Source organism: Convolutriloba macropyga, chromosome 8 (genome assembly GCF_964194025.1).
Source record: "Convolutriloba macropyga chromosome 8, txConMacr16.3, whole genome shotgun sequence".
Lineage (NCBI taxonomy): Eukaryota > Metazoa > Xenacoelomorpha > Acoela > Convolutidae > Convolutriloba > Convolutriloba macropyga.
This window is the reverse complement of record NC_134475.1, coordinates 11,862,636-11,889,496: the sequence shown is the minus strand read 5'-3', so window position 1 is coordinate 11,889,496 and position 26,861 is coordinate 11,862,636. Positions and strand designations below refer to the sequence as shown.

At 40.1% G+C, this 26,861-nt stretch overlaps 2 protein-coding genes across 2 annotated transcripts; both read left to right on the top strand.

The window, feature by feature from the left end:
- The first annotated feature begins 495 nt into the window (after positions 1-495).
- Positions 496-2,125, top strand: LOC142343937 (deoxyhypusine hydroxylase-like). The gene is made up of 3 exons (XM_075395337.1): positions 496-632; positions 954-1,542; positions 1,810-2,125. The coding sequence occupies exons 1-3, from the start codon at positions 582-584 to the stop codon at positions 2,073-2,075; spliced, it is 906 nt and encodes a 301-aa protein (XP_075251452.1). The 5' UTR covers positions 496-581; the 3' UTR covers positions 2,076-2,125.
- Positions 2,126-3,014: 889 nt separating this feature from the next.
- Positions 3,015-18,967, top strand: LOC142343936 (MFS-type transporter SLC18B1-like). The gene is made up of 5 exons (XM_075395336.1): positions 3,015-3,670; positions 4,092-4,458; positions 4,789-5,117; positions 15,551-15,811; positions 18,451-18,967. Exons 1-5 carry the CDS (start codon positions 3,361-3,363, stop codon positions 18,714-18,716), a joined length of 1,533 nt encoding a protein of 510 aa, XP_075251451.1. The 5' UTR covers positions 3,015-3,360; the 3' UTR covers positions 18,717-18,967.
- Positions 18,968-26,861: the final 7,894 nt, after the last annotated feature.

The window sequence follows — 26,861 nt, the reverse complement described above, 5'->3', positions numbered from 1 at the left end:
TTTTGTCTGTTGACAAATATCTTTTTGTCTGTTCGCAAGAAGAGAAATCTGAATGAATTGTTTTCGAATCGGTTATAAAAATGATTAAAAGGACTTACCAAGTATTGTCGGTTAATTTTGGGCAGATATGTATCAGCTTTTTTAGTTTTTCAGTCAATGCGCTCATTTGTAATTTCCATTGAGCTGAGTATGAAACGTGAAACAACTTTCAGTGAGTGCTGCTCGAAATTAACGTTGTGGTTTACGCTTAGGGTTTTTCCCGATGGTTTTCTATCTATCTATGGTTATCATTTTATAATTAATCGTGTGATCGATTTCTTCAGTGCATTCTATTCTCTGTCGTCCTCTGTTGCACGGCTGGGCTTTTAATGATGACAACCCCAATCTGTGATAAGGCTACTAATTAGCGGTATCATGAATACTGCCTGAGGGCTTCTTCAGCTGACAAATTTTTGGTTTGCATTAGGTTTCATAAAAACATGGAGGAAGGGCAGTCAATGTGTGGCGAGTAGATCCTATCTGTTTCCAATAGACCGATCATTCTAACTGTGATGATTTGATCTTCAGGTTAGGTTGTGCTGATGGCAGATGCGAATGTTCAATTTGAGACAAACGTGGCCAAGCTCTCTGAGGTACAAATTCTTATCGATTTTTAAATATTATGAATGATCAATTTTCAAAATTTCAGTTTGACCCCCCCCCCCCCTACAGTACGCTATGACCACCAAGTTAAGTTACAGAGCACAAGCCATTACATAGTAAATTATTATGTAAAATTTTAGCACGGGCGCTGGAGGGGTGCATATAATATGCTTGGGGAGAGGGCGTAACTGGCTGTGTCAGTCAGTAAAAAACTTAAGATTGTGCTTCCTGAAATATCTTGTCTGTTGATAAGGAAGGAAATTTGAATGAATTGTTTTCGAATCGGTTATAAAAATGAATTTCACATTTAGCTTCTGATTGACCAAAGTCTGCCGATGGGGAAGCGGTTCGACGTTTTATTCCAACTTCGATCGAACAATTCGGTTGCAGCCATGAAGGCTATTGCTAACTGCCTACTTGACCCTAAAGAAGATTCAGCTTTACTAAAACACGAACTAGCTTACTGTATAGGTCAAATGCAGTTAAAAGAAGCAATACCATTTTTATCGCAAGTCTTATCGAATGAAAGAGAGAATACTATGGTTCGTCATGAAGCTGGTGAAGCGTTGGGAGCGATCGGATGTGAATCTGCCGTGGAAATTTTGAAGAAGTACATACAACACAAGGAAGCCGCGATAAGCGAAACGTGCCAACTTGCAATCGAGAGACTAAAAGACGTTGGTGCTGATGGAAACCAGAATAAACCGACTGGAGGCTTCGGATCCATCGACCCTGCTGTGTTTGCTGATGAGTTGAGTCCGCAAGGTGATACAAACGAACTTGTCGATCCTCTTCAGGAGCGTCTTATCAATGAAAAGTTGCCACTGTATGAAAGATATGTAGCCATGTTTAAACTGAGGAACATCAATTCGACAGAGTCAACTCGCGCTCTGTGCAAAGGTAAGAACAGATGGCAAAACTGGAGATAAGCTATTTTAGTTTTGAAAATGTCGTACCGTCACCGTCAATGCTTAAGTGGGTTGTAATTATGTTTAGTCTTATTTGATCTTGTGTGAATTACTAGTCAGGCGATATCCAATTTGGTCCTAACTAGATTTCGCGAAAATATTTTTTGACAATATCCTCTGAATCTCGGGCGTCAAGTTTAAATCGATGGACAGAGTTTCTCGCATTTAAAAAAAAAATAACTGCCATTTCGTATTTCAGGGTTTGGTGCTAGCAGTGCTCTTTTTCGGCACGAAGTTGCGTATGTTCTCGGACAAATGCAAAACGAGTCATCCATAAATGCCTTATCAGACGTGTTGGCCAATACGAACGAAGAGTCTATGGTTAGACACGAGTGCGCTGAGGCCTTAGGATCAATTGCGTCTGAACACCCAGAGGTCACTGAGACCCTAAAATTGTATCTGAATGACCCAGATAGGGTGGTCAAGGAGAGTTGCGAAGTTGCTCTTGAAATCTCGCATCATTGAATGATCTTATCTTTGAGTGACTGACTGGTAAATTTATATTTTATATCGTGTTTTGTTGTGCGCACAACTCAAAAAGCCAGTTTATTTCGGTTTGTGGTTGCAAAATCCTGATTTTTATTGATTTCTCTCAAACAAATATAACAATTATTTGAGTCGAAGGGCCACCTTCTGTCCATAGATTTTTGCCCGCACTAGAGGCGGTGGTCCGGCAGCGTTGAAAGGTATTCAGAGATTGGTAGCCAGAATATGTGAGATGGAGGGTTGTTATTCAAAAGTGGTCATCTACATCGGGACAAAAATTAGCTTCGCCCAATTGTATAGCTATATACTCTGCCTTCGTGGCGCGAGCTCATTGCGCAGGCGTCCGTTGTGAAAACATTAATTAAAACCTCTTGTAGAAGGAAGGATGCTGTGTTAAATACTTCAAGTCTTTTTAAATGTCAATTCTAAATCATGTCTTTCCATTTTGCTTTCAATGGATTTTCCCTTAAAGAAATAAAAGCTAAATTAAGAATTGCCCCTCCCCAACACTGGGTGAATATTGGCTGTTCCGGGACTCTCCCAGCACTACGTCTTCATAAAGGATTTCGTATCGTTCAAATCTATCAATGAAATGATAGTATTATATACAAACATCAGCTGAGAACCTTAGAGCCTTACCTAGTCTCCAAGTATCCGATTCACCAAAACTGTTTTGAAGAGACAATTTCAGGGTGTGAGGGAGCGGTTATTAGTCTTAAAAGTTTGACACCCCCCCCCCCCCCTCCACCGCATCAGTCAAAAGTTTGACCCAGTCTCTCCCGTAGGATTTTGTATATAAACTCATCCGGTATAAGCGCTCATGTTGCAAATCAATGCCTATCCTGTACGATCGTTCCTAGCATTACATGTCTTGTATGATCTTACAGGACTTCTATGGTTATACAATTTGATGGAAGAATCTTGTAAGATTCTCGCAAAATCTAACAACACAGCCATGTAAGGTGGTGGACTGTCGCAAGAATATGAAATTGATGTTATGATCTTTGTTTTAGATAGCCATGGGCAGCGAACGGGCAATATTATCGTAGCAATGCATTGTTGAATCAAGCAATACTATCAGCCTTCGCAGCAGAACCAAGCAATACTAATCTAAGGTCAACAAATGAAGCCTCTATTGTTCTTATAGGTCAACTGGACAACTCTTCGGGTGAATTATTTGTAATTCTATCTCAACTGAGCTGCAACTGCTTCAACAATTTATGAATATTTCGATTAAGAAAGTTCAGAAGATTTACTGATCAAAATGGCGAACAGTTCTGAATTGACTCCTACAGTCTTGATAGCTTTGGGAGTATCTTTGATGCTGTTCGTGGCTGAGGGAATCAATTACTCCCAGTTGGCGCCCTTTTTCCCGAACGAAGCCGAGCTGAGGAAAGGGCTGACAGAGTTCCAAGTTGGAGCAATTAGCAGCTGTTTCGATTTTTCAACTCTAATTTTCAGTGCCTTCCTGCCATTGGTGGCGAAACCGGAGCTGAATAAGTTCTTCTTTATCAGTGGTACAACTTTGGGAGCTGTGGCTAACATGTGCTTTGGTGTTCTAGGCCAGGGACCGGGTATGTTTTATCTTCTACTGACAGCTTTGACGAAAGAACTGAGGGATATGTAATCCAAGTACGCGCTAAGCATTGGATTCGTCGTGCTCGTTGACAGAGGAGACCATTAGCAATTTAGAGCTAGAACGATGTTTGCTTAACAAGCGATGGAAAAATTCCGTTATTCGTCGTTAGAAGTTATGTCAAATAAATAGCGATGGAAAAATTCCGTTATTCGTTAGAAGTCATGTCAAATAAATACTTGCGATTTTTTGTTCGGTTTCATCATAAATCAAATTGATGGACTGTAATGTTTTATGCCTCTCGAGCTAAGTAGGGAACAACTGAAACTTAGCGGTCTAGGAAATTTCTCAAAATAAACAAGTGATTGTTTTTTATAGACTTTTCTTCTAATTCACTTATGTTCACTTGTCTTCTTCAGGAGAGTGGTGGTACGCATCCATGTGCTTCTTCTCCCGAATAGTTATGGGCATTGGGGCTGGTATGCTCTGGTCAACTGGAGTTCCCCTTCTGACAACTCTGGCTCCCTCCTATGCTGGTAGAATTACATCTCTCATTGAATCTGGCGTGGGAGTGGGCATTGCCATAGGACCTCCGATCGGGAGTGGGGTGTACTCACTAGGAGGGTACATGTACCCGTTTCTTGTGTCTGGGGCTATTGAACTGGTGTTTGTACTGGTTGCAATGGCCACCGTTCCATCAGGAACAAGCTCTGGCTCAGTTAACAAGGTGGTCTCTACTCTGGAGGATACGGACGAAAGTGGAGAAGCTGCAGTTAATGATGACTGGTGAGTTAATTGATGACTGATTCATAATGATGATTTCAGTACTGTTGTGTTGTCTCCAGTATCATTTACAGCAAGTTTTCTGTTTGTACCTTGACTAGGTTATCGATTTGATCAGTATTCGGATGAGTCATTGTATTCGGATTGAGCTTTGTTTACTGGACAAAAAATTTTTTTGACCAGCTGATTTCGGTGGATGCAAATCAGTGAATGTTTATTATAATTTTAATATTTTTTCATTTCGCAATTCTATGTTAAATCTATGTCTGGCAGTTTTTGAGTGCATATTTTCTTTTTTAAATTTTCATTTCACCAATATGAATTCTTTTTTAGCTTGATAGACGCTGCAGATAGTGAGCAATCGTCAGATGTGAATCTGTTGACTCCAAAAGACCTCCCCAGTCGAAGAAGGAATGAAACCGATGCGTCCTCTGATAATACTGGAGCAGCTTTATCCCAGTTTCTTTCATATCCAGGTGTATGGCTTGTCAGTCTGTTCTTCGTGCTGGGTTCTGTCCCCTTCGGGTTGTTTGACGTGGCACTGTCTCCTTATCTCCTGGAGACGTTCAATGTGGACGGAGACACGGCCGGACTCTTCTTTCTGTCCATGGGTGCTCTTTATGCAATATTCACCCAGTTTGTTGGATATGCTGTGGATAAGGGTGTGTTATTGTTCATCTAGGGTTTGTTTTTGGAGTTCTTTTTGCAATTTTGTTATGAACCCTTGTTTGTGCCGCTAATATGATTAATTGCTCTCAAGCGAAGTTTGTAGCAATTATATTAGTCCTGTTGGTCTTTAACAGCCGCGAAGCGATAGCGGCTATTTTTGGGGAAATCGTGGTTTTTTTACAATTCAAAGAATTTGAATTGTATTGGGAAGCTGTCTTTTTTTCTTAAGATCTGTTCACACATTTTCTTGATTTTTGAAGTCAAATTGGAGTAGTGATTTTGGTCACGCTGAAACAGGAAGTGGAGCAAAAAAGTGAGTGGTTTTGCGGCGTGATTTTTTTCACTCTAAATTTAAGCTAGAATGAGAAAACAGTGTTTGAACAAAAATTCGCTTTCTCGCTAGTGGTTTTTTGTTCACATGCGGCATTTTGCATTTTGACATTCATTTTCAGATTTTTTAATTTTTGTGATCTGTTTTTTTTTAAAATGGTTTTTCCCAATTCACTCATAGTCAGTTCTATGTCTGGTTTTTGTTTTTGTATAGTTAAATTCTTTGAATTGTACGTCAGGACCTGACCTGCTATGTTTTTTAATTCGTCGTTTCCATCGATGATTCTTGTGAACAGACTTCTTGGAGTTAACTTTTTCCATTTCAGTGATTTCTATTGCTTTGCAGTTAAAATTTGTGTGCTTGACGGCATTTTTTCTGCTTTCAGGGCAATTGCGTGACTTACCTCACAAAAGAAATTACTTATGATTTCGCTTAATGAACTTAGTTTTATGAACATTTACTAGGTAAAGGTCAATAGTGTGCATCTAAGTAGTGCCAAACGTATATGCCCTAATTCTTGAGTATTAGTGTATGGAGTTTTTGATTGCAAATTTTATTTTTGAAAACGCTCCATTAGGGCCTTTTACTTATAGAGCGTGTGTGTCATAAAAATGACAGTCGAGTCTAACCCAAAAGTGTAGTAGTATATTAAGGGACTGGTGATCGATTTGTCTATCTTATTTCTTTAGTTATTTCAATTCATCTAAGACACAAGCGTCTATAGCGGCTATTTTTAGGCAATCTGCCGGCTATGTTTCATATGCGATTTTTTTGCTCAGATTTTTCGTCTGCCCCATTTAACTTTTCGTCCTCAAAAATGGGACAAACAGGTAGCGCCCAGGATTTGAGTTCTGCTAGAGCTTTTCAGCTCACTATTCACGTGTACGATTCACAGAAACTTTTGGAGACTTATAATTACGGCGGTTCTTACAGGTCCCCCCCCCCCCCCCCCCCCCCCGGGTACACACACACACAATCCCCCATCCCCTTTGTTTCACCCCAATCCCCAACTCTGCACATCGTTCTGGTTGTTAGGGCCCCGTGCAGCCAGAGACCTGTCTCCCACCGGTTATTTGAGAGCAATGCACCCGACGTTAGTGGGTTATATTTCTAATAAGACAGTTTTTACTCACTTAAAATTTGCAACAGTAATTGGCATTAAATCTTGCGAAATAAACATTCAGTGTGCAAAAAAGTCCTACAGGTGGGAAATGTCTCTAATCTATCTACAAATTTTATCATTCATGGTTTTTGTTCATTGCTCTGGCATCCATAAAAAATCTTAATAACCCTCAATATTACTTTGCTCACTTTAACAATACACTCTTGCTAAAATACTTCGTGAATTATCTTGAACACTTCAACTTCTGAGACGAACTTTAAATATAACTCAACTGGACCCAATTAAAAAAATATTTTTGCTCCCCTCAGGTTTTCTGCTCTTCTTTTTGGTCTTTGTTATTTTGATTGGTACTTAAAGGCTAAAATGATGTTTTCAGAAGTTTTCTGGTTGTCCTCTAGCTTTTTAAATTTTTCTTTGGTAAATTTTGGTGTCGTTTGGCCTTCAAAACAGTTTAAACTTATAATAGCTGTGAGAGAGGAAGCTGAGTCAAACTATCTTTTTGAGAGTGTAGATCTACGAAGCTACTGAAGCTTATTTCCGGCAATCTACCTGCTATTTTTCTATTTTGTCATTATTTTTGTTACGACTAAATAACGTTACGATTACTTCAAATCTGCCATTCTCTCTTAAGAAAATTACTCAGCTCATTTTAACAGGAGAATCTGGCTACAAAAATTTTGCCATTTCTTGAAAGTCTGAGACCAGCTTTTACTAGAACTTGAATAGACAAAAAATATTTTTGCTCTTCAGTTCTCAGATATTTGATTTAAATATCAATATTTTTGGTACTGAAAAGCTAAATTGATGTTTATGTTTTCTGGCAATCTTCTGGCTATTATTGAAATCCCTTGGTAAATTTTGATGTCATTTTGCCTTAAAACAGTTTTTAATTACTGTGATAGCGATATCTCAGTGGAGATGTTTTAATGACCGCAAAGCGAAAGGTGGCATTCTCTTGGTTTTCCTTGTTGCCGTCTCTTGGTTTTCCTTGTTGTCTATCCCAGTGGATTTGTTTTCTTAACCGCAAAGCGAAAGGTGGCCTTCTCTTGGTCTTCCTTGCTGTAAAAGGCTTCAATTACTTTTGACAGGATATTACAGCATTATCAATTTGAAGTATTGTGAAAAGAAATTAAATTTTACCAATGAAAAAATGCAATAAATATATTAAAGTATTGCCTATCCTGCGCAAATACTACGACTACATTTTAAAGCCCAAGCACACGTATTATTAATGACATATTTCGTTTTCGTTAAGTTCAGAAGACACCTATGTATACGATCTTGACATCAGGGTTTCTCTTGAAGTAGCTTACACAGACACTCAGATCAGCTGCGTCATTGATCACTTTTTGTACTCGGAAGAAGAAGGACTTCTCCGTAATCAGTTTTATTGCTCGCAAGACGACTAAACGTGCCAGGTACGTACGATTATTTACACTTTTGGTCTCAATTTCGAAATTATTAAACTTATCTCAATTAACTGATAGGTAAGGGGAAGCGAATTCGTTGTAAACAACAAGCCAGCATAGTCTCCACATCCAAGGCACCATCTCAGACCTCGTAGATTTAAGAGTTCTAACCTGTGCAGATGGATAATGTCCGGTAACGAGACAGGGTAGCCATATAGCAAAACTAAAGAACGCAAGGTATGTATAAATTAAATTCAACTCCAGAGGACATACTGTATGGAACGTTATGCTTCGAATAGTTTTGAGCTGTCCGAGTTTTCACAAGTTAAATTTTAACATGATGGCTCCATATCAGTGTACAGGAAACTTCAAAACCTAAATCAGTGATTTGATTAACTCGAGATATATCGTCGCTTCCAATAATTAAAGAATCTATTGAAGTCCTGCTGAAATGAAGATAACCGCATTTGTTAGCATTGGAGTTAATAGTTGTAAATTGACCACAGGCGTAGCGCTTTTAAATCAGCTTGAACAGCGCGTAAGCTTGAATCCTCGCTGCTCATCAGTTTTGTGTCATCAGCAAAAGAAAGGATGTCATCGATATAAATTCAGCACAGGATAGGCCCTAATACGTTTCCCTGCAGCACCCCATTGCTGACATGCAAGACATCTGAGAGACTGCTTTCAACTTTGACTGTTGTGCGCAGATTCAGAGTCACAGAATCTGTTTCAAACCCAAAAGATGCAATTTTAAAGAGCAGACAGGAATGATTGACTGAGTCAAACGCTTTGCAAGAATCTAATTTTACAACAACCTGCTCCACTTTTTCGTCGAATTGTAAATACAATTCTTGTAGAAGAAGACGAGTTGCGTCACCGTAAAATGCTCTGCACGAAATCCTTGCTGTCTGGCATTGAGGCACTTGATTTTTCCGTATATGTACATAAAGAGAAGCTTTTCGAAGCTCAGAGAAATCCGTGGAAGTATAGATATTGGTCGATAATTTTTGACTTTTACTCTTGATACCTTTCTTAAAATTATGTGAGAAAGTTGCACTTCCAATGATCAGGCCATTTCTGAGTTTCAACCACGTACGAAAAAATATGGTGCAATAACTTTGAGTTTATCAGCTGCTTTATTCAAGATAGTTGGTTGTACCCTGTCACAAGCCGCTATGGAACTATCGGGCTGCTTAGCAAGCAAGATCTGAATATCGTTCACGCTAAATGCAACTTCAGAGAGCTTGACCAATTTTCCAAAAGGTAACACGCTAGTAGAAAAGGTAGCTTTAGAATGGAAGACCGAACTAAAGTAACTAAAGTAACTCCAGAGGACATACTGTATGGAACGTTACGCTTCGAATAGTTTTGAGCTGTCCGAGTTTTCACAAGTTAAATTTTAACATGATGGCTCCATATCAGTGTACAGGAAACTTCAAAACCTAAATCAGTGATTTGATTAACTCGAGATATATCGTCGCTTCCAATAATTAAAGAATCTATTGAAGTCCTGCTGAAATGAAGATAACCGCATTTGTTAGCATTGGAGTTAATAGTTGTAAATTGACCACAGGCGTAGCGCTTTTAAATCAGCTTGAACAGCGCGTAAGCTTGAATCCTCGCTGCTCATCAGTTTTGTGTCATCAGCAAGAGAAAGGATGTCATCGATATAAATTCAGCACAGGATAGGCCCTAATACGTTTCCCTGCAGCACCCCATTGCTGACATGCAAGACATCTGAGAGACTGCTTTCAACTTTGACTGTTGTGCGCAGATTCAGAGTCACAAAATCTGTTTCAAACCCAAAAGATGCAATTTTAAAGAGCAGACAGGAATGATTGACTGAGTCAAACGCTTTGCAAGAATCTAATTTTACAACAACCTGCTCCACATTTTCGTCGAATTGTAAATACAATTCTTGTAGAAGAAGACGAGTTGCGTCACCGTAAAATGCTCTGCACGAAATCCTTGCTGTCTGGCATTGAGGCACTTGATTTTTCCGTATATGTACATAAAGAGAAGCTTTTCGAAGCTCAGAGAAATCCGTGGAAGTATAGATATTGGTCGATAATTTTTGACTTTTACTCTTGATACCTTTCTTAAAATTATGTGAGAAAGTTGCACTTCCAATGATCAGGCCATTTCTGAGTTTCAACCACGTACGAAAAAATATGGTGCAATAACTTTGAGTTTATCAGCTGCTTTATTCAAGATAGTTGGTTGTACCCTGTCACAAGCCGCTATGGAACTATCGGGCTGCTTAGCAAGCAAGATCTGAATATCGTTCACGCTAAATGCAACTTCAGAGAGCTTGACCAATTTTCCAAAAGGTAACACGCTAGTAGAAAAGGTAGCTTTAGAATGGAAGACCGAACTAAAGTAACTAAAGTAACTCCAGAGGACATACTGTATGGAACGTTATGCTTCGAATAGTTTTGAGCTGTCCGAGTTTTCACAAGTTAAATTTTAACATGATGGCTCCATATCAGTGTACAGGAAACTTCAAACCTAAATCAGTGATTTGATTAACTCGAGATATATCGTCGCTTCCAATAATTAAAGAATCTATTGAAGTCCTGCTGAAATGAAGATAACCGCATTTGTTAGCATTGGAGTTAATAGTTGCAAATTGACCACAGGCGTAGCGCTTTTAAATCAGCTTGAACAGCGCGTAAGCTTGAATCCTCGCTGCTCATTAGTTTTGTGTCATCAGCAAAAGAAATAAATTCAGCGCGGAAAAGGCGTCATTGGTGCTGAAACTTTTAACACTTGAGAAATATTATCAATATCTATCAAAATTGTTCAATTTGTTCAAACAGTGCATCGTTGCTGAAAAATAGAGGAACGGTGCTTCGATTCTGTTCTGCGTTTCATATTGGCACTTGAAGGACTCTTTCCCAGAGCTTGTTGCATCTAGAGTTGAACGCCGGATGCGAATTGTGGCAATCGTAAGCTAGCAACTTCGTGATTCGCAGATTATGAATGAAGTGTTTGCATCGAATGAAGACACTGAAAACCCATTTGATGAGCGATGTTTTAATCGAAGGCCTTCAAAAGTCAGAAATAGTCATGATGAGAACAACTTGACCCTTTGAGAACAAAATCCCAGTTATCTGGGTGGAAGCAAAAAAGAAGGTCTTAAATGTTTCCAGCTCTATGAGTGGGTTGATCAACTATTTGCGTAAAAACTAACTGCTTGGTTATAAATTCCAGGAACGTTTGCTCATCCGAGTGTGGCGTATATCTCATCGCCACACTCGGATGAGCAAACTCTCCTGGAGTCTATAACTGAGCAGATACTTTTCGCGTAAATAGTTGATCAACCCACGCATAGAGCTGGAAACATTTTAGACCTTGTTTTTTGGTTCCAGCGAGATAACTGGGATTTTGTTATCAAAGGGTCAAGTTGTTCTAATCATGACTATATTTCTGACTTTTTTTTCGATTAAAACATCGCTCATCGAATGGGTTCTCAGTGTCTTCATTCGATGCAAAAACTTCATTCATAATCTGAGAATCACTAAGTCGCTAGCTTACGATTACCACAATTCGCATCCGGCGTTCATCTCTAGATGTTGCAAGCTCTTGGAAAATGTATCTGAGCTGCTCAATTGTAATTTGTCTCTACTTCACGATAGCACGATTGAGTTCTGCAACCAATGGTTTGACATAAAACTGCGAGCCTCTTGGGAGGAGATTGAATAGGACAATACAAAACGATAGGCTCCCGTACGTAAAAAAGAGGCAATCATTTTTAGATGTTGAGGAATATTTGATTTCTTTAATTTTTTGGAGATTGTTGTGAAACGCAACGAGGATTCTGTGATGACCGTGGGTTCGATCTGATCTTGCAATTACAGAGTACGGGTTATCAATAAAAACAGTACTATCGTCAATCGATTTATCGAGCCAAGTTTAAGTGAGACAAGCAATTGCAGGAGACTGCGTAGACATATGGCTACAAAATGATAGCCATTTTTCAATAAATAGGATACTGTGCACATTCTTGAAAATAACGGGGTAGATAGCAAGCACTTAACTTGCAGGCATTTCTCGCAAACTCGACCAAATCTAATCCCTTACGTGTTTCCAGGATTTTAGTTTTACAGTTGCCGTTTTACAATTCATAGATTATATTGCTGAACGCGCTCTGCTGGAGTTAAATCGGGCGACACGCAGTTTAAGGCGGGGCAGATACGTAGATTGCCAGTCTTTCGTAGAAACTTTCCTATTCATTTGCTCCCTAAACTTGAGTAACAGCTGATGCCCGTTGGATTCCCGGTGTTTTCCTATTATTTTCAGTTGTATATTATTTGCTTCAATTTTATCATCCAACTTTTTAGCTAACTCCTGGACAAGTTGTTTTTAAATGTGACGGTTTAGTTCCTTTCACTGCAAGGTTGAACTTTTTCGCATCATTGCGTGCCTGCTCCTGCCGATCGTCTGTGAATAATGCGGCACGAGTTTGCTGTTCGTATCTAACTGAATTCGTAACAGCTGAGGAAGACGTCTTTTGATTGTCAGTTTTACTATTAGCAGCGCAAAATACAGAGAAACGTTTGAGAACAATCGAAGCTCTAGGGAACGTACACCTTCGAATGAACAAAGCCGTTGTCTGTCAAGCAGGGCATCAGTGTCCTCAATCATTTCAGTGTCGAGCTTTTTAGTTCGCTTCGACATATAGTAGGCGGTTTCTCGAAACTCACGCAAGAGTACAGCAAATCAGTCACAGATGCTGAGAAACCTCACGCCGAAATTTTATCTGAATACGGGAAATAACTCAGAAGTAGTAAATGTGGCTGCTTCGAATTATATGAACACAGCAAATGCGAAGAACTCTTGTGCCAAACGCTTTTTAATAAAATTGAGTATTGTGAAGGCTGCAACTGACGGATTCGTACTGCTATTCCCAAATTGTGATAAATTGCGGCGATAATCGATTATCGCAAAAAAATACCTTCCACCGGAATCTGAAATCCCCTGTAACGGGCTACTAAAAGAATATCCGGCCTCTATTGACACAGTAAATAATGCAATCAGAAGCTGAAACGAAACTAAATAGCCTCCCGGGTGCACAAGGAGACAGCTTAATAAGTTTATCACGACAATTAGGCTGCATTCTCTATTGAATTATGTTGCATGACGTCATTATTCAGTCTTAGCGGAGTTTTTGGTCCCTGAGGGTGATTTGTTTCTGGTCAAGCGTCTTCTCTAAAATTATTGGTTTTGTCACTTTCAAATTGACATCTCCTCCTCACCTGAATTGCAGATAAGGTGAACTGAGTGTGTAGCTCTTGAAGCATGTTGGAGAGCAGCTACAGACATCAATATAATACTTATTCTGAATCAAAATAACCATCTGAGAGATTGAAGAGAATAATTTTTTTCTTTGTCTCTTTTTATCTTTTTGAAGCTGCAGATCTACAAAGCTATTGCGGCTGTTTTTTGGGAGTCTGCTAGCTATGATTTGGAACTAATTTCAGTTTATCGGTGTATTGTCAATAAACCAGGATTTAAAAGTCAATGTCGGGCGTGCAAACCCAGTTTCAGGTCTATCTGCTAATTTAAAGTCAAAATTAGAAAGATAAATTTGTCTGTTTGTTTGTAGAAATAGGCGTGGAGAAGTGTTCGGTTGGTGAGAGAAGTTGCGATTTCGCTGCGTTTTTGAAGCATTTTTTTCCTCCGATCGACCAAACTCGTATTTGAAAACGGATCTTATTTGAGCATTTATTACACATTTTGATGCAGCTTCAAACCATTTTGTCATTTACTGTTTTATAAGCTTTGGTGGTTTCTGTTTATTTTTTTGCGGTCAACACGCTGTTTAATAACTTTCCAGCGAAATTTGGCAATCAGGTTAGTCCTGCTAGTCTTTTTATGCGACTTTTGTACAAATTTTTTGAATTGCAGTACGTCCTACTGGTCTCTAGATTTCATCGTCAAGATATTTGTTACGAACTGTGACGTCACGCTCACTTCGAATCAGGCTTTTGTGGTCATTCATTATTGTAATAATGTATGTGTGTGTATGTACGTGTGTGTGTGGGGGGGGCTTGACTTTTCAGCTTGTGTTTTAATAACCGCAGAGCGATTGCTGGGCTATTCTTCGACTTCTCTTGGTTTTTTATCATAGCGGCAAAGCTGTAAACTGAGCGGAGCTATCTAGCGGTGTCCTTGGTTTTTTATTCTGTCGTCTGACGCTCTTTTTGGTTTTACATTTTCTAGAACATTCTCCCTGGTCACGTTTTCAGTCACTTTCACGCTTGGGTTCTTTCGCGTGAACTAATTTGCCCGTGCTCAGAATTTGTGTCTGTTGCTAAAACACAGTTGTTTATAATTTAACAGAGGATAAGGGACTTGTAACCTAGTGGTTAATGTATAAGGTTCTTACGCGAACCTCTACGTCGTCAAAAAAAATTTTGGACCCAAAATTGTTTCAAATATACACCCCCTTTGAATAAAAGTGGGTTGCGATAACTTTTTTCCAACTCTTTTACCTATCTGTTGCACGCAGGTCTATTTCGCAGCTATTCTGGAAGTCTGCCGGCTATGTTGCAAGAATTTTGTTACGACCATTTTTGTTCATTCGTTCATGCACTTTCAATTGAGTTGCGTGCTTGACGTAATTTTTCACTCTGTGGAGCAAGTTTCTTTGTTTGTTGGCGTGAATAAATTTTTGAGGGAAACTATTAAACGGAGCTGTAAGGTATACAGATTTTTAATCAAGATCTAGCATCTCATCCTTTAACGAATTCTTTTAATATATAAAGTTCTTTTACTATAAAAAAGTTGTTTTACTGGAAAACTATTAAAAGTTTCGTGTACTATCTTTTTGAGTCTGCAGATCCACAGAGTTTTTGTGGCTATTTTTCGGCACTGTGCCAGCTATGTTTTTTAATGGGTGAATAATTTTGTTACTTTTGACTACACTCGCAATGTTAGTTTTTTCATTCTCAAGAGTACTTTGAATCCTTCATTTTGTCTCCATCTAAAACAAAGTTTGGATCTATTCTGTTTTGCCCCCCCCCCAGCTTAGTGGGCTTATATCTTTTTAATCTTTTACACCCCCCAGGCGCACGTGCATTTTTATACCTAGTAACGTGCTATATAACAACATATAATTTGTGTTTGGGGGTCATAAAAAACTGGGAGGGGGGGGGGGGGGGACACAATAGATCCGCTCTCGCAAAATCAATTAAAATTAAGGCAAAATGGATCATTGATCATCCTAGTCCACACTATAGTCGAACCCTTGAGGAAACTGGATGCGTTCATATTACATGACTATGATTAGTGCTGTTAAGAGCATGATCTTGGCTATTGAACCCCCGAAACAACCCACTAACGATAGACAAAAAGGATCTACTATTTTGGTCCCCCAGCTTAGTGGGTTTACATTTTTTTAAGCCCCCCAGTCGCACGTGCTATTTTTTTACATAGTCACGTGCTATATAACAACACATAATTTGTAACATTGGGGCGTCATAAAAACACTGGGGGGGGGGGGGCGAAACCAAATAGATCCGAAGTTTTTATGAAATGGCCTATGTCGATGTCTTTCAGGCTACGCTGTGTACATCTTCTTTTGGAGCACAATTGCAACAGTGATCAACTCGTTCCTCTTCAGTGCCCCCTACGCATTCCCCTTCCTAGAGTCCAAATACTTCGTGGCCACTATCCTGGCTGTGGATGGAGTGGCTCTCTCCGGCACATTTGTGCCAGTCTACTTAATACTGGAGCACATTGTAATGAGCAGTGGGTTCAGGTACAGCGAGGATAGTTTGAAACTTGTCATTGGCATTTGGATCAACTTCACTATGGCAGGTAAAAATATTAAAATATGCGCATCTTTTCTGTTTGTACCCCCCCCCCCCCCAAGCTTACGTGGGTGCATATTATTTGCCCCCCCCCCCCCCAGGCGCACGTGCCATATTTTTACATACTCATTTATTATGTAATGACACGTGCTCTGTAACTTGGGGGGGGGGGGTGCATAACGTACTGGGGGGCACAAGCGGAAAAGATCCAAATATACTATACAATGCTGATCTTTCTATTTGTGACTAACCTCCCCCACTAATCACCCAAGCTTAGTGGTGTGTTTATCTCATGCGAAACCCACAAACGCACGTGCTATATTAATATATAATGTTTTGTATCTTTCCTTTTCGTTTGAGAATTTACACCCCTGTCCTCACCGCTAAGTTTTGTACCCCTAGCCACAGAGCACGTGCTATTCTATTACCTTGTAAGTCATTATGTAACAACACGGCATATGGATTCGGGGGCAACTAATATGCACCCACTAAGCTTGGGCACGAACGGAACAGATCCGTTTTGCTATATGAAGACATTCTGAAATTTAAGCGCATGTATTGGGTCGACGATAACAGAAAAGATCCAATAATGCATTTGATAATCCTATCAATTTTTGGTCTTATCCATATAAAAATTGCCAGCCAAAAATATAACCAGCTAGGGTTAAATTTTGAGCAAATTTACGCTTTATTGTGAATAAATGCAAAGATCATATTTTAAAACGCACGCAATCTTTGGTATGTGCTTTTAATTGCTCTCAAACAAAGTTTGTAGGATATATACAAGTCTCGAGGTCTGCTTAAGCGATTTTTTGTTATAGTTTTTGTTCTTGAAAATGTATAACAGGTAAAGCCCGGAGTCGACTGAATCGATGAGCAGCTCTACTAGAGCCTTACTAGTCTTTAAGTGTGCAAATCACCCAAGACACTGAGAAGACTTAAATTAATGGCAATGGTTTAGACTCGTGTTTTTTTTGCGGTTTACACTCAACCGCTGCAACTCTCACTCCACTCCTCCCCCTCCACTCGTCCGCCCCACTCCAATTTCAAACACCCCCCCCCCCCCCCCAACTTGATTCCTCTTATAGCCTTACGCCGCCCGCGCCCCTCGCCAAAAAGCTAATTCTTCCTTTTTTCGTGCATCTCTTCACCCTCTCTTAACCTTAAGCCAGTCTCACTACGCTAAAACGGTAACTACTACCAAAGCAAACCCTCGGTAGCGTTTTGAGAGAGCAATTCGCCCAACGTTATCCCGCTATGTTTAACCGTTTAAATGTTATTGCTTGACCGTCTTGCTTTTGTTTTAGAACGTTCTTTCGCTCAGTTGAGTGATTTGATTTCTCTGAGTGATTTTTCCAGGGAAAACTTCTAGGATACAATTTAGATAACACTTCTGGAAATTTGTGTGATCTAAAATGCGCTCTTTCAGAAATTTTTAAGCGAGTATATAATTGCTTATGAAAGAAAATGTTAGAATATTTAGCTATTTCACGCTTGATTTCTTGCGTTTTGTGTATAATCTGAATTGAAGGTTGCAAACGCGGTGTCGTGGAGAGGGGTGTATCCTAGAAATTTTTTCTAGGATGCGCCCCTCTCAATTAAACTACCCCTGCTGTCGTGATTAGATTTTAATCATGCGTGACTTACCTCACTCAGCAAAACATTTTTGGCTCTTTAAAAACTTACATAAAATTTGTTTATTTGAAGTTTACTTTATTTAAGTTTACTTAAAATTAAGTATATAGTTTTAAGAAGCGCCGATAACTTTTCAAACTCATTTCCGCATCTTTATCTATTTTATGGAACGGAAGTCTATTTACCAGGTATTCCAGCTATCTGCGGGCTACGTGTTTGACTTCTTAATTGGTGGTGGTCAAGCAAGCCGATAGGCAAGCAAGCCGAATTTTGAAAATGAGGTCAAGTAAGCCGAAAAATTTTGGGATACCCGTATTTTAAGTTGCCCCTGGCGGGCCGGTGGGCGCGCGCGGCTTCGCCGCGATAACCGGCCCGCGGTTTCCGGATTACATCCCACAGCGGATGAGAGGCATGGCCATGGACAGCGGCCCGCTAAGGCCCGTACCCACTAGATGTCTAAAAATTGACGTATTTTTGTTTCTTTAGTGCATCGGAATACATTATGCCGTATAATACTACGCGCATTATTGATTGCAACGGCTAACAATGTATTATTTCTGATAGATTACATAACTGTTACATAACTTTCGGCTTGCTTTTCTGTCGGCTTGCTTGCCTATCGGCTTCCTTTGCGTTCGCCTTCTTAATTAGGCCACCCCGCATGTCGTTCGAAAGCAAATTGTCCGACGTTAATCGGTTGATTATATCATTACCCAATTTTAAGTTTTCATTTTTTTTCGTGGGATTACTTCAATCGATTGTCTGATATACAAGTGCAGTAACTGTTTGCATGTTGAGATTTTTGGGCAGATATGAGTATTTTAATCAATCCCAGTAATCATTCTTTTAATCGATGTACATTCTGAGATTTGTATTCTCAACGTTACATTTTTTAAAAGCTGTTCAGCTACTGAAATTATTTGTATACATTAATACATTTAACCAATTCAAGTGCCTTTTTTCTTCATGTTTTTTTGTTTGAATGTTGACCACGATCTTTGAATGTTTCAGCGGGGAGAATTCTGGGCTCCGTTGTGTTTGGTGGTGTGATCTATCCTCACCTGGGGTTCTACATTACAGGATTCATAACGTCTGTTCTCTTCTTGATTAGCACAACTCTTAGCAACGGATACCTCATCTACTCAAAGAACTACAAGAAGATTTACTATGTTCAAACTCCTGCGCTTTCTCCATCGGCCGATGAGAATGCTCAGCCACCCCACAGTGAAGATGAACATCTAATTACAAACTCGATTTCCCAATCGATATCTGCTTAAATTTAAGCCTAGTATAGACTCGAAAAACAAACGCTGACTAAACTATGGCAAAGGTGTTTTTTGCGCCAAGATTGCAAGGCTGAGCAGTTATTAAATGTTCATTGATTTATTAATTTTTCCTCCTAGCCACTTAGATGCTTTGTAGCCTTTGAACTATAATTATTTCAACATATCAACGAACATTGATTGTTTTGTTTCGTTTAATTTGTAGTCTATAGAAAATAGAAAAATTTAAACGGTCAGTTTGGTAATTTTTTTGCTAAATCTTTTTGCAATTTCAGCCGTACGATACTTTACGAGTCTAATAAGTGCAAAGTGAGATAACGTAGCCGGAAAGCATAAAGTCAGTTAAAAGCTACTTTTGAAGGGCAAATTTTCGGCCATTATTGGGCCGTTTTTATGTCTACAATTTTTTGTATCGATCATTTAGGCATTGATTTTCAACGATAGTAGATATGTTCGAAATTGTTAATTGCTTTCAAGCAAAGTAGAGTAATTATGTCATATTTTTTCTATGCAATTTTTTCGCTTGAGATGACAATTTTTACTTTTTCGTTTGACTGAAAATTTTACTTTTCATTCTCAACAACAGGGTGAAGTAAAGCCGGGCTCAACTTCCTGCTCAACGTGAGGCTAGCTGACTTACGTTTAAGTCGCCCCTCGAGGGTTGTTTGATGACAATTTGACCGCCGTAAGTTTGTTATGCTTTAATGGCTGCGATCGAGATAACAGCAAAGGTATTAATGGCGTTATCTCGGTTTTTAAGTGCTTTAAAATGAAGTTTGTAGCAGTTGTATTAGTCCTGCTGGTCTTTTAATGCGATTTTTGGTGCTACTAACCTTTCGTCCGACCTTTCGTCCTTAACGTTTTTTTGTCTAACGATTTGAATGTTTGTCCTCAAAAACGGGATAAACAGGTAGCGCCCAGCGGGCATTAAGTGCTCCTAGAGCCTTTTAGCTCACTATTCGCCAATTATGCGATTCACAGAAACTGTTTTGAGACTTATACTTATGGTATGAAGAGCGGTTCATAGAGGTTACCCCCCCCCCCCCCCCCCCCCCCTCGTTGACGTTAGTCGGTTATGTTAAATTAGTCCAATTCGGCCTTTTGTGCACTTCCAAGTTTTCCTTAGCGCGGTTAACAACCTGGATCTGAATTCCGAATTGTACGATTTGTTGTTGGCACTGATAATTTTCTTAAATGTTATCTTGGATTTTCAAAGATTTTGCGAGAAGTTTGCAGCAATTATATTAGTCAATCGGTCTTTTTTGCGATTTTTCGCTTTAAGTGTTTCTTCTGACGCTTTTAACTTTTCATCCTCAAAGACGGGATGAACAGGTAAAGCCCGGAGGGTATTCAGTTACTTACTAAGGAGCTTTCTTAGAGCTCCAGTACTCTCGTCTCTCAGTGTACAATTGCCCGAAACTACTGTGACAACATAGAATTATGATGCAAAGGCAATGTTTTGGCGGTTTGGACCCCTACCGCTCCAAACCTCCTAATGCGCGCTTACTTTTAGCCTCCATAAGCCCAAGCTGGTTACTACCGAAACCAACCGCTCGCTGGTCGTTTGAGAGCCCGATGTTAGTCAGCTATTTTTTTTTTACTTTTTATCCTTGAAAACAGAATGAAGAGGTAACGCCCGAAGTGCTTCAAATGCTCTTAGAGCCCTAGGGTTCCAGCCCTAGTCTCCAAGTATGCGATTGGTGGAAAATCTAAAAGACATAGATTCCTGGTGTGAAGGGCGGTTCTTAGAATTTGACCCCTCCCAATTAACCCCGCGACTTCAAGACCTTATGACCACCCCCCTCACTCGTGTTAAAGCTAGCCTTTCTACGCCGCAGCTAGCTATTGAAAAAGCATCCGCTCGACTGTCGTTGGAGGGGAATTCGCGCGACAGTCGGTTTTATTTTGTCGAGGTTTCTTTTACGAAAATGTGATGTCGCGCTCACTTCGGATCAGTTTTTGCCCCTCGTCCAATGTTCCGGCTCCATTGGGACGCCATTCTTCACTTTTATTTTCGTTGATCTTTTGAGGTCGGAGAGCATTAAGTGGCTGAGCATCTGTTAGACCAGTAAATAGCTCTAAGTATGCTATTCACCGAAATTTGAGGATGTCATAGATTCATGTTGTAATTGGTTGCCCCCCAACCATAACCACCACTCCGCTGTCCACCCTCGGCCTGGTGATTTGTTGGACCGCGTCCAGCAACCCCCTTCTCATGCTGCAACCTCGGCTTTACACACTCAGCCCCCATGTGTGCCCTAATAGTAGCATTCGTCATACCCAGCTGGCCCTTACCAAAGCAATCCGCCTGCTTGAGGGCAATTTACCAGACGTTAGTCGGTTATGCCTACTTTAATTTGAGGATTGAAATTCTACTCAAACTACTTCAATCTAATTGAATTGCTTTATGCGAACTTAGATAGGCCACTACACACATCGTGTCTTCAGATGCGTCAGCAAACACATGAAATTCGATTTAAACTCTTGTTTTATTGAAGTATCTCCTATCGATGTTTGTTTCAGTCAAAATTGGACGTTGTTCTTACCATCCAAGGAATTCTGCAGCGTCACCAGATTCAACTTCGTTGTCCCAATGTTGTCCTTTCTTAGTCTAGACACTTTTCAGAAGTTGTCTCAATCCGATCGGGTCGAATACTGAAGATATCAGTGAAAGAATCTTCCTTTGAGTTATAGGTGCTTCAACTTCCTTGTTCGTACCTCCGCACGCTCGAAGACTATCATCAGTAACCGTCCATTGCAGTCCAGGCACTGATGATCCCTCTCTATTAGTTTCCACTTCTACTTGCTTCGTTTTGCTGGTTGATTTCAAGTCTTCTGGGATTGCTTCGGTAACCGCATCGTCGTTGCTTATCCACTTCTTCAGTTCAAATCCATGCTGTGAGAGAAGAGGTTGTAGTTGATTGAAGACTTCATTTTCTTCAGGGGGTTTCTACTGATTTGATGAACTCGTCCATGTAGAATTTGTTCTGTATTGCCTTTGCTGCAAATGGATACCCTTCTTCGTTGTCCAGTCCCACTCGCCTTGTGAGCATAGTTTACACAAGTTGGAGAACTCTTAGCTCCGAATAGATAACGCTGATATTCGTATATCTGAACGGGTTACTTAGTCTTTGGACGCCATAGAAACAAGAAACTTTTATCCTGTTTGGGAACTTGCACTTGTAAGAAACATCGATTCGATGGCAGCTGTCATCGCTATTGGTCCTTCAAGGAATCTGTATATCGTTCAAATCAACTCGTGTATCAGATCAGGTCCTGCTAATAGCTTGTCTTTTAGGAATATTTCTTTGTACTTTAATGCAGCCTTACAAACACGTCTCACTTTGCCAGGCATTTTCGGGTTTAGCACTGGATGGTGTGGCAAATACCATCCTTTCCGGAAGGTGCCTTTCACTTCGGACTCGTCCAATATCTTAACGAATCCTTTTTCTACATCTGTATCTATTGACTGTTGATACAAACTCTCGAGGTTTGGGTCCTTTGGAATCTTCGCTCCAGTGAGTAAAGCTGGCCCCAAGGCTGAGCTGTAGTTGTTAGGTAGGTTTTGTCCTGGTTCACTCCACAGCATTCTCACTTTGCACCGCTCGCCCGTAAACTTCGTCGTACTCTAGCATTTTTTTGTGCCTACAGTTCCTTCTTTGACTGACTCAGGACCGATTTTGGAAGCACAGGTTTCTAAGTTCGGATATTCTCAGCCACCCTTACGTCTTCTGTGAAAGCAAAATTGTAGGCAAAAATATGCTAGAGTACGACGAAGCCACCGTAAACTTCGTCGTACTCTAGCATATTTTTGTGCCTACAGTTCCTTCTTTGACTGACTCAGAAAAGCTCAGGAAGCACAGGTTTCTAAGTTCGGATATTCTCAGCCACCCTTACGTCTTCTGTGAAAGCAAAATGACATTTTTTTGTCTTCTTTTGACCGTCTCGGGGCCACTGACTACCCATCCCAGCTCTGTTAGATCGGCGAAAGGTTCACTTGGTGTTCTTTTCTTTTAATCCAATGGGCGTTGCAGCTCGTAAGCATCTTGATCAAGATGATGCCAACTTCCATCAAGTTGAAGCTTTTGTTTGGCAAAACACTCAAGTGATTGAAGCTTTGCTTCAGCTTCTGGTTGTTGTAGTTTGTGTTTCTCAGGGAGATTGATGATTGTGCAAATGCTTTGATTGAATGCACCTCTGAATGTAGTCCCTTTATTTTCAGAGGAAACCTTTCTGTCTTCAGATCCTTTCTTGATCGTCAGCATTGTTGATCGTCACATCGGTGCCTTGAGATCGAAACTTCTCTCGCACACTGTGATCAATGAATGAAACCGTTGATCTACTATCGAGGAAAGCATATGTGATCAGCCTGTTGCCACCGTTTTGTATTGAGACAGGAAATATCTAAAGAGAACTCGTAACTTCGTTACTCTGGTTGATTTTTGTTGCGCTTACGTAGACTGCGTGATTTAATTCGTCAGTTTGGTTTTCTGGGTGTAGCAACTGGTTGTGCTTCCGCATGCATCTATTGATACCGCACGCCTTGACTTGACAATCCTTGATTGCATGTCCTTTGCATAGACATCCGTAACATAAGCGTTGCTTCCTCACTGCTGCGTACTGATCTTTCACACTCATGTTCTTGAATAGTGGACAGTTCCAAATTTTGTGAATGCCATCAACCAGCGGGCAATGATCACTTTGCATTTGCTTTGTTTCTTTCGCGTTCGAGCTAGGACTGAAGTTCGATGTTTTCGAGAACCGCTTGTCTCTATTTGTGCTTCATCGGTCTTCTCTTTGCTCTCCCTTGAAAGCTGAAAACCCTTCCATGCACGAATGCCATCATAGATAGCCATTTTTTGAACATAATTAGATCAAGCCAATCTTCATCTTTATTGTCAAAATGGAACCACCACTTCGCTTTGAGAACTTGAGGTAGTTTATTTACTGCCATGTGGAGTTTCGAGCTTGATTGCAGATCACCAATCTGCTTGTACTCTTTGAGCACATTCACAAAGTTCGAAACATTAACTGAGAAACCGATCAGACCTGTTCAGTCGTGAGGTTTCACCTTACTTGCTTTGCGAAGACTCTCCAGCTGCTCATCAATGTTCACACGAGGCCTTCCAAATTTCCTCTCCAGAATGCTCCAAGCATCACCTTAGAACTGTCCAGAATAGCCCATTTCAGAGATTGCTGACCTTGCCTTGCCTGTCAGTAGAGTCTTCAGATGGCTCATCTTCTCTTAGTCGGATATTGGGCGTTGATCAACTGTAGCAATGAACATACTAGACCACTCAGGCCAATTGAGAGGCCTTTCCATCGAAGTCTCTCAACTTCAGCTTTGGTTGGTTGCTGCTACCAGAGTAACCACTGTTGTACCGTAGACCAGCTCTGGGGGAAACGTATCGGTCTTCAACATTTCCGGAACGGTCTCGTGAAATTCAAAATTGTTAGAAGTGACTATGCCTGTTCACTTCAGGGGTTGCTCCGAAGCGAGATGTTGATCGTTCTTGTGTTAGAAGGTTGTCAATTTTACTGGCGTATTCTGAATCATCTCTCTTTGCGGTCCAGTTGAAGGCTGAATTGTCTCAATCACTGCTTGATTGGGAACGAATATCATCAATTTCTAATGCCGTTCTCTTCACTTTGCGCTCTAGCTCACGCTCTTCCTCAAGTAGTAGGTGCTTGTTTTCCAAATCATTTATATGCATTTCCAGCTCTAGTTTTCTCCGTTCGAACTTTGCCTGCTCTAGTTGCAGCTTTGTTTCAAATTCTATGTCGATTTTCTTCACCCGTCCATAGCGCCTTTGCTTTGCTGCAGATGTTTCCAAAACACTCTCCGTATCCTGGCCGCTTGCTGTTGTTCCATTTTGTACTGTTTGGGCAACTGAGTTGTCCGCTGGATATTTGTTGTTATTCTCGGTATCGTTCATTGCTTGAGATGCTTTGCCTTGGTCTCTATTCACTGCTGTTTGCGTGCCGTTGCTTATACATGCAATCCAATGATAGTCCAAAACTTGCTTTGCACTCCCTCGCTTGTTTTAGATGTTCTTCAACAAAATCTCCTGTGTAGGGGACAAGTTTTTCCGAGGCTGCATTTGCTTAGATATTTCTTTCTTTAGAATATGAGCAGTTTGTTGGTAGAGGATTTTTATTTTGTTGGGTGAATATAAACTTTAATTATTTTGTAGCCGAGATTACGTTTGGTGTTAACTTCTTCAAGTAAATCTTGATACTTCTTGTCGTGTATGTGAGCTGTTAATTGAGGCTGTTCTCTGCTGATTGCACTTGAGTTTTCTTGTTGTTGTTTGCTTTTGCTTTGCTTATTTCCCTTGAGCAGGGTTCGCACTTCGATTTCTTTATTGAATTGCACTCTTCTATTCCTTTCACTGGACTTTTGCTATTGATTCATTTGATTTTCTTCGGTGGCTGCCTTCGTCACTCTCCACATCAGATTGGACAGCAGTTTGCCTTCCAGTGTCCGTGTTGGAGGACCAAATGTAACGGCTGTTCTCCTGTCAAAGAGAATGAAAACTTTACACCGCCCAGTTCGTTTCAGCGGTTTCAAATCTGTCCGAATAATAAATTTTGGCAGTTATTTTTTGTGAACTGTATTATAGGCGAAACTGTTGATTACCGTTGCAGTGCTTATTGCTCAATTAGTATCAAGAACTATTTGACCGGCTTTACTGTTTAACAAACTTGTTTCAAATTGAAACAATCATGTTTTGCTCGAGTTTTGTTTAATAACTCAATTTATAAATCAAATATTTGCGAAAACTTTTCTGTCCAGCTGTAGATAACTGTTCTAGCTACTAGTTAGGGCAAACTGTTTCTATCTTCGAGGTGTTAATATTTTCGGCGACTTACAAATGTAACAATATTCGCACTTTGTGCTTTTCAGTACACTCAATTGCTCAATAACACAATCAATGAACTATGCTAGGATTCGTTTAAGCCAGTAGGAGAAACTGACTTTTATGCTTTGCACAAAGTATCTCTTACTTAGGAACTTTGTTCCTCAGAAAGAAAGTTTTTAGAATATCAAGGTTAATTCTGCTATTAACAAGTCAAAGTTAAATTCAAACTGTACAATCACTAAAATGATCTGCAGAATCAAGACACGATAGCAAGTGATTTCAAGAACGTTTGCTTCAATACGCACTGTATGCCAGTTTAATATAACAAAAATTGCAAAATTTTAGTTGATATTTGGTAGTTTTTCAAGCTTCTTTTATGCTGATAGTCACGTGGGTTTACATGTCCAAATTGCATCTCTGATTGGTTTTAGATAAAGACTTTGACAGACTGTAAACATTTTTCCATAATGTCACTTTTGATGTAAATTTGATGCAATGGGAAGTTTGCTAACCATGTAGAAGTTTTGTCGAATAATCTGTATCAATAGAAGGTTGATTCGCAAACCCATCGCAAAGAATATCCTGCCACATCGTGAAGTCGTAGTATTTTTTTGCTGGTTCAGTTGTTTTGCTGGAGACAACTCGAGTTTGAGCTTCACTTAATGTATGACAATTGCGTACTGATAATTGTTACTGAATATAAATTTTGAACAGAGTGAACAAATCCATATGGCTTCGATAGAATGTAGTATTAAATTTCGCTTATGCTATTCTATCATCACTGCTTGAAATGGCCTTGAAGCGCTATCCAAATTGGTTATTGAGGTAGTAAGCTCAGCCACCACAAGCGGCACAACAAAATCAGCCCTAGGAATGGACCCAAACTGGGATAGACCTCATTGGGGCCTCAATTTCATGAAAGACCTGGCGCAGCCACGTGAAATTTGCGATAACACTGAAACTAAATATAAGCCTCGAAGATCTCTTAGCAGGCCAACCTACAGCACTGGTCTACCCCCCTGAACCCCCGGGAGAATCAGCCTTCAATGTCAAAATTGGTAAGGCGACTGGCGCAAGAGAACAACAAACGTGCATTGCGATGGCATCAGCGAAATGGGAATACAACTGTGAACTGACCGAGCTGTGTGAGAGTCACTATCAGCCAACGTATAGAACTCGCTATCCAAATCAACCACAACAATGCAGTAGTTGTGGTAGGATATGGAACGTGCAACACCGAAGAATGTGCCCGCAATAGGACATGAATGTCGCACCC